This window comes from Vitis riparia, chromosome 10 (assembly GCF_004353265.1).
Source record: "Vitis riparia cultivar Riparia Gloire de Montpellier isolate 1030 chromosome 10, EGFV_Vit.rip_1.0, whole genome shotgun sequence".
NCBI lineage: Eukaryota > Viridiplantae > Streptophyta > Magnoliopsida > Vitales > Vitaceae > Vitis > Vitis riparia.
This window is the reverse complement of record NC_048440.1, coordinates 23,220,329-23,227,554: the sequence shown is the minus strand read 5'-3', so window position 1 is coordinate 23,227,554 and position 7,226 is coordinate 23,220,329. Positions and strand designations below refer to the sequence as shown.

At 35.5% G+C, this 7,226-nt stretch overlaps 1 protein-coding gene across 1 annotated transcript; it reads left to right on the top strand.

The window, feature by feature from the left end:
• Positions 1 to 428: 428 nt before the first annotated feature.
• Positions 429 to 6,407, top strand: LOC117922968 (lysine-specific demethylase JMJ25-like). The gene is made up of 13 exons (XM_034841212.1): positions 429 to 494; positions 2,370 to 2,896; positions 2,982 to 3,097; positions 3,191 to 3,290; positions 3,369 to 3,501; positions 3,586 to 3,649; positions 3,735 to 4,425; positions 4,559 to 4,888; positions 4,994 to 5,335; positions 5,420 to 5,492; positions 5,579 to 5,664; positions 5,749 to 5,868; positions 5,958 to 6,407. The coding sequence occupies exons 2-13, from the start codon at positions 2,375 to 2,377 to the stop codon at positions 6,024 to 6,026; spliced, it is 2,646 nt and encodes an 881-aa protein (XP_034697103.1). The 5' UTR covers positions 429 to 494; positions 2,370 to 2,374; the 3' UTR covers positions 6,027 to 6,407.
• The last annotated feature ends 819 nt before the right edge of the window (positions 6,408 to 7,226 follow it).

The window sequence follows — 7,226 nt, the reverse complement described above, 5'->3', positions numbered from 1 at the left end:
AAAATATTATTTATTTTTGGCAATAAATCAAAACCAAAATTTTATGGCAATATTAAGTGAATCAAAATTAAGGGATGTTTATTTTTAGTTTATATGAGACAAAAAATTAATTAAAAAATCCACTGAGATCATCATAAAAGCAACAAAAGATATAATGGTAAATATTAAATAATATTTTAATATTAGACAAATATGAGAAATTAATATGTAATGAATATTGGTTGAAAGGGACTGTTTGGAGAAAATAGAAAAACAGAACCTTTATAAAGCACAATTTAGGAAACACCCAAACGCAGAAATTGGACTGAGGGTCTATTAGTTGATTTGCTAAACCTGGGGCGCAAGCAACCAGGGTTTTACAAGACTTCTATTTATATAAGAACTCTAAAATGCAAACTGTATGAATACAAGAGAGAGAAAAAAAAAGAAAAGGGAAAAGGGATTACTCTCTGTTGTCTGCAATATTCTCAGTTGTGAGAGAGCAAAGCATGAAGGTAATTTTATGTTCCAAATTTTTATTTTTCTCAATGGGTTTATGATAATTGTTTCTGGGTTTTTGTGTGATTTTTTTTTTAATTTTTTTTTCTATTTTTTTGTTTATGAATGTGGGTTTCTGCAGATGGGTTTTCCTTATTTTCTGGAAAAAAAAAGGGTTTTTGTTTGTTGGTTTTTTCCCCCCTTATTGTTTGTGGGTCCGAGTGAATTTTTTTTTTTTTTTTTTTTTTTTTTGTGTTCATAAAAAAAACCATGAATTGATTTTCCAGAAATTTTCAGAATTTGGACTTCTTTTCTAGGGTTCTTTTGCCACAACTAGGTTTTTTTTTTTTAAAGCCTTTTTCCAAGCAGTAGAAAATAATTCAAGCTTCACCCATATGTCAGATTTTCAGCTTGTTTGTGATTTTTTTTTTTTTAAATCAACTTCAAAAATATATTTAATAAATTTTTTATTGAAAATAATTGGAAAAAAAAAGTGTTTTTCTAGAACAAAGATGTTTTTTTATCTTTTTATTAAAGAATTAAACACATGAAAATACACTTTTGAACTCTTTTTTATTTTCCACCAAATAAACCATTCTTCTAGATTTCTTCTTAAAAAGTACCTTTTCCAAAATTCTGAAAAAGCTGAATTCAAACTTTTTTTTTTTTTTTTTCAAAATCTATTCTTTCACTGAGTTATGGAAAGTGGCAAACTTGAAATGAACATATTTAATTTCAAAAAATAGAATGAATGAGCAATTTCTAGGGTTTTGTACTAATTTTATAGACCTTTTCTTTAAACAGCAATAAGAATAGCTTTAAATAATTCACATTTATGGTGGGCCCAAAGATGGAATTTTTGGCTCTTGACCAGAAGAATCCCCTTATGTTTCTGGGGATGACGATGACTTGGGTTGTCTCTTTTCAGTCTTGTACTTTAATGGGCTTAATGGGGCCACCAAAGGCGTTTACCTGGAGTCTTGAGTCAACCCACACACTTGTCAGGCTTCCATTGGGTGGAGAGTTAGCTAGGTATAGAATTCCATAGTGGTTGGGAGAGTGGACGAAACGCGCCTTTGCTTGCACGTGGGGGAGCGGGGAATATTGATGATCCGAGACGATTTTCCTCGGGCTTCCCCCGAATCTTAGAGAGCCCGAAACCTTGCCGTTTTCTGCAATGTTTCCTTAAAATGCTGATGGGTTTTTCCTATTTGTGTTAAGATTCTCTCTCTCTCAAATCTTATGGGATTGTATAAAGCTTTTCTTCCCCGTCTAGGACTCTCGTAATTGGGCTTTTTCTATAATTGGATTGGGTTCTTGGGTTGTTCTTTTCCAATTCCAAAATTGCAGTTCGGCCTCTGAAAACTCTGATTTCGAGCTTCTGTTATCAGTAATCTGGTGAGTGCGAATCAAGCCATGATGTATTTGTTTTCGTTTTTCTGGAAGGAAATTGTCATTGTGTGAATTTGGTTTTTGCATGCAAAGATTTTGAAACTGAAATCTTGAATCGGAGGTGGGGTTTTGTTGATCGGACTGCATTGAGTTCGGATGGATTGGTTTGCGTTTTGGGTTTTGTTTTCTGAAAACCCTAATTTGGTTTACGGTTCTGGGTGGTTGTGGCTTTTTGGTCAACTTGGGTCGACTCCAAGTCAACCCGTCTCTCTGTTTTGTAAGAGTCGGTCTTGTTGGATCTAGTTTGTGTGTATCTGATGTAGAAGTACTTCGAGGAAAATGTACGTTTAAAATTCGTTGAATTATGATTTTTGAATGTTGTTTGGTTGCTGAGAAATTTTTTTGAGCAATGCTGTATAGTGATAATGCTGTTTACACTTGAGCGTAACTGGGTTGTGATACTGGTATTTAGTTTGTGATTTCTTCTTCTCATTCTACAGTGAGAATGGCTGTAATGTTTGTGAAGCAAGAACTACCCATCCGTGAACCGCAAAGGGCTCCAAGAAACTCAAAGAGAAAAATTCAGCAACGGGTGAAGGAGGAAAATGGTGGTGATGATGATCCAGATTATGTGGATTCCCCTTCAAGGAGAGGCAAATCTTCAGTTAAGAAAACAAAGGTAACTCAAGAAGTCAAGAGCTCCCAAGCTGGAAGACCTTCAACCTTGCGGTGGAACCCCCCAAATAAGGAAAGAGACACTGAAGATGAGTTAGTAATGACTGAATGGACCGAAAGCGAAGCAATGGTTCTGATGAAGATCAAATCAAGGAAGCGTAAAACCGAAAATCTTGATGCTGTTACGACGAAAAAGACAGGGTCAAGTGACAGAGAAGAGAAAATATTTAAGTCTGTGAACTCTATGAATCCTTCATCTCCTTCATTGACTTCAACCTCATCAGATTCTGTCTTGGGTAGTGATGGAAATAGCAATTGTAGCTCCAGGAGACGTGCAGCAATGACTAAGAAAGTAATAAAGGACATCCACATTACCTATTTTCTCAAAATTTAGTTTTTTTTTTTTCGTGTGAAACTGAAATTCTTTCTTTCATCAGGGCAATGGAGGAGATCGTTTGAAGTGCCATCAGTGTATGAGAAGCGATAGAAGAATTGTTGTTCCCTGCACCAAATGTAAATCAAAATTATATTGCATACAGTGCATCAAGCAATGGTAACAACCTTTCTGCTGGTATCCCAAATTGTTCTTGTCGGTATTTTCCCTAATATAGCCTAATATAACAATCTGTTTTGCTTGTGGAATTAGGTATCCCAACATATCAGAAGTAGAAATTGCAGAGCTTTGCCCGTTTTGCCGTAGAAATTGCAACTGTAACCTGTGCCTGCATTCCAGTGGGATGGTTAAGGTATGTTTTATCTAATCACATTGAGATCATCCTTTCAAATTCCATGTAAAGAGAGTGTTTGATATTCTTCAACTGCAGACAGCGAAGACTGATATCAGTGATGGTGAAAAGGTTCAGCATCTTCTGTATTTGATCAAGACACTTTTTCCTTATCTTAAACAAATTTATGAAGAGCAAACACAGGAGATAGAGGTTGAGGCTAATATTCAAGGTACATATATTTTCTATTATGGAAATTTGTTTTTGCCTTTGTAGTTGTTACATTATATTGATAATAATGAATTCTTATTTCTAGGGATACCATCTTCTGGAATTACAATACCAGTGTCTTCATGCCCCAGTGATGAGCGTGTCTATTGGTAATTACTCTTCTCCACATTACTAATTTTGTAATTGTAACTATGTTCTGTGAGATCTAATTCTCTTGTTTTTCCCGTCGATTAGCAACCATTGTGCAACTTCAATTGTTGACCTCCACCGAAGCTGCCCAAAATGTTGTTATGAGCTCTGCCTCAGCTGTTGCAAGGAGATTCGGAAGGGAAACCTTTTAAGGCACACTGCAGTGGATTTCCAGTATGTGGAGAGAGGATTTGATTATATGCATGGCGAAGATCCTTTACCAGAATCCTATTATATGGGAACGGTTGGGCATGATGTTGAGCCATTGACTGAATGGAATGCCAATAAGGATGGAAGCATTATCTGTGCCCCAAAAGAAATGGGTGGATGTGGTGGTAGTTTATTGCAGCTCAAGCATATCCTCCCGGAAGACAGGATTTTAGATTTGAAAGAGAGAGCAGAACAAGTGATGATGAAATTTGGGACTGAACAAGCTAGGAACCGTTCGACAAATGGCTCTGAGATGGTGAAGAGAGCATCTTCTAGAGAAGGCACTGATGACAATTACTTGTACTGTCCAGCTTCACATGACATTTTAAAGGAGGAGGAATTTTTGAACTTCCAGAGGCATTGGGCTAAAGGCGAACCAGTGATTGTTTGTAATGTCCTAGAGCAGACAACTGGTTTAAGCTGGGAGCCCATGGTCATGTGGCGGGCACTTTGCGAAAACATGGATTCCAAGATGAGTTTGAAGATGTCAGAAGTGAAGGCCGAGGAATGCCTATCTAGCTGCCAGGTTTGTTTTTTCATCCTTCCTGACACTGTTCAGTCAAGAATTACTTCATAAAAGCCATCTTTGTGACCAATATCTTTGTGTTTGCTTTCTCAATTTTTGTTCTATTTATTCTGATACCAGTGATAACATGCAGGTAGATATCAGTACACGCCAATTTTTCAAAGGCTACACAGAAGGAAGATCATATGATAATTTATGGCCTGAAATGCTGAAACTGAAGGACTGGCCCCCATCTGATAAATTTGAGAATCTTTTGCCTCGCCACTGTGATGAGTTCATCAGCGCATTGCCATTTCAGGAATATACAGACCCTAGGGCTGGCTTCCTTAACCTTGCTGTAAAGTTGCCAAATACCATTCTCAAACCAGACTTGGGTCCAAAAACGTACATTGCTTATGGGATTGCTGAGGAGCTTGGCAGGGGGGATTCAGTAACTAAGCTTCACTGTGATATGTCAGATGCAGTATGGTCTCTAAACATAACTGCTTAAATTTTAAACACCTATTGTTTCTATTCATTCTCTTGCCTACAAAAACCAAAGCATTTGATGAATCTTCTATGCTTTCAGGTGAATATTTTGACACACACTGCAGAGGTAGTTCTAGATGACAATCAACGCCTGGCAGTTGAAAGGTTGAAGAAGAAACACCGAGCCCAAGATAAGAGGGAAAATCTTGTTCCACCATGTCAGCAAGAGGAAGATTTGCCTATCTCTAGGATTACAGTAACAGAAAATGAGGATGAGGAAGAAGGGCCCTACTTTCCTGGTTTCCTCCCACCAGGGAAGACAGAGAAAACCGGCAGTGCTCTGTGGGATATTTTCAGGAGGGAAGATGTGCCCAAACTACAGGACTACCTTAGAAAGCACTCCAAAGAATTTAGGCATGTGTTTTGTTCTCCTGTAAACAGGGTAAACCTCTAAGTAGATTTTTCAGTTTTAGCTTTGTCAAGTATTCTCCAAGGTCTGGTTTTTTACTCCTTGTTTTGTCATTAGGTTGTTCATCCGATTCACGATCAATCATTCTATTTGACTTTGGAGCACAAGAAGAAACTCAAGGAGGAATATGGTGAGTCTGTAAACATGCAATCTTGATCTTAAATTAAAATTTTATATTCCATAAAACTCATAGGACCATGTTCACCATTTCTTCAGGAATTGAACCTTGGACATTTGAACAAAGAATTGGTGAGGCAGTATTCATTCCTGCAGGATGCCCACATCAAGTCAGAAATCTCAAGGTAACAAACTCATTTTAATTTTTCCTAATAGAACTGTTTCATCAATTTGTCATCTTTGTGATTTACCGATTCCCTCATTTGCAGTCATGCACAAAAGTTGCTGTGGACTTCGTCTCTCCAGAAAATATCCATGAATGCATCAGGCTGACAGAGGAGTTCCGCCAACTTCCTAAGAACCACAGGGTCAGAGAAGACAAGCTCGAGGTAATGCCTCGCCTCCTTTCCAGTATATGTATAATAGCTGCAGCATTTCAACAAATTTAACATGCCTTTTTTTCTTTGGTGCCAAACAGATAAAGAAAATGATTGTATATGCAGTGGCTCAATCTCTTAAAGATTTCTACTTGCTGGCATCAGGCTGAAGATTGAACATCACCTCTTGAAAAGAGAGATTAAGAGAGAGCAGATTTAGCTTATATTTTTTTGAAAAGCATCGGCTGTTCATCCTTGTGTCCTTTTCTCATAACTGTATATAGGAGCCCAAGATGGTAGTGCAGTTTCTAGGCACAGCAGGCAATGCAGATTAACTGAGTTGTCTATAGCTAACCTTCCTAATAAAGCCACTTGGCATTTTGCCCCTCTCCCCCCATACCATACCTATACCTGTTTTGGATGATTTTTTTCATTGTATTTTTTTGGGCATCCAGATTATGCCACAAATATATATATATATTTGACGAATTATGATATTGCATTCTAGCAATAATTGATATTTGTAAGTAGATATTTTATTATTTTCTTCATGATTAATGCATTCTATCATTCTTTACTTTTTTACTTGTTTTAAAGTCTCAGTCTTTATAAAATTACAAGTAAATGAAAATGTTAAAAAAATAAATTATTTCATATACATTTTTTACACTTTTATACTATATATAAGTCAAGTAATAACCTAATTTTAGCCTTATATAAAATGTTACATATGTTACATTAAATTTGCAAGAAATAAAATAAGATCAACCCAAAATAATAGTAAAAAAAAAGAAAAAAAAAACCTAATTAACCAAATTCACAATAATTTGGGCATATGGTACTACTTATTCTCTTTTTCCCTTTTGTATAAAGTTTATACGAATTCGATAAGGTATGACAATCTTATGATAATGTTGTGTAATATTAAACTCTTTGTTCCAATTTTTGTTGTTTGTGCATGTATTTCATAGATATTTGATAGTAGTTCTACATAAATTAAGAATGCATTTAACAATATTTCTATCTAAAGTATTTTTAGTGAAATTATTCTGGGGAGATTCATTTATAAGTACTTCTCTAGAAAATGTTAGAAATAATTTTTTCAACTTTTAAAAGTGTTTTCTAAATTTTACTAATCGCTTTATTTTTCGCCTTATTTTTCTTTAAAAAGGCTTTCGCCTTATATAAAGAGTTAAATATTTTTTATATTAGATTTGCAAGAAACAGAATGATTATTTGGCTTAATATTAATTTATTTGAATAAATTGAGGGTATTCATATTAAATATGTCACGCCCATGCTACTAAATGCATCCACTCAAATCTCCCTCTACATCCATTTATTTTTTCATTTTTGTTAAAAATAAACTT

Coding starts and splice junctions, on each gene's coding strand:
- LOC117922968 (XM_034841212.1), top strand. CDS start 2,375: ATGGCTGTAATGTTTGTGAAGCAAGAACTACCCATCCGTGAACCGCAA. Junction 3,291..3,368: donor ATTCCAGTGGGATGGTTAAG/GTATGTTTTATC, acceptor CTTCAACTGCAG/ACAGCGAAGACTGATATCAG. Junction 5,493..5,578: donor GAAACTCAAGGAGGAATATG/GTGAGTCTGTAA, acceptor CCATTTCTTCAG/GAATTGAACCTTGGACATTT.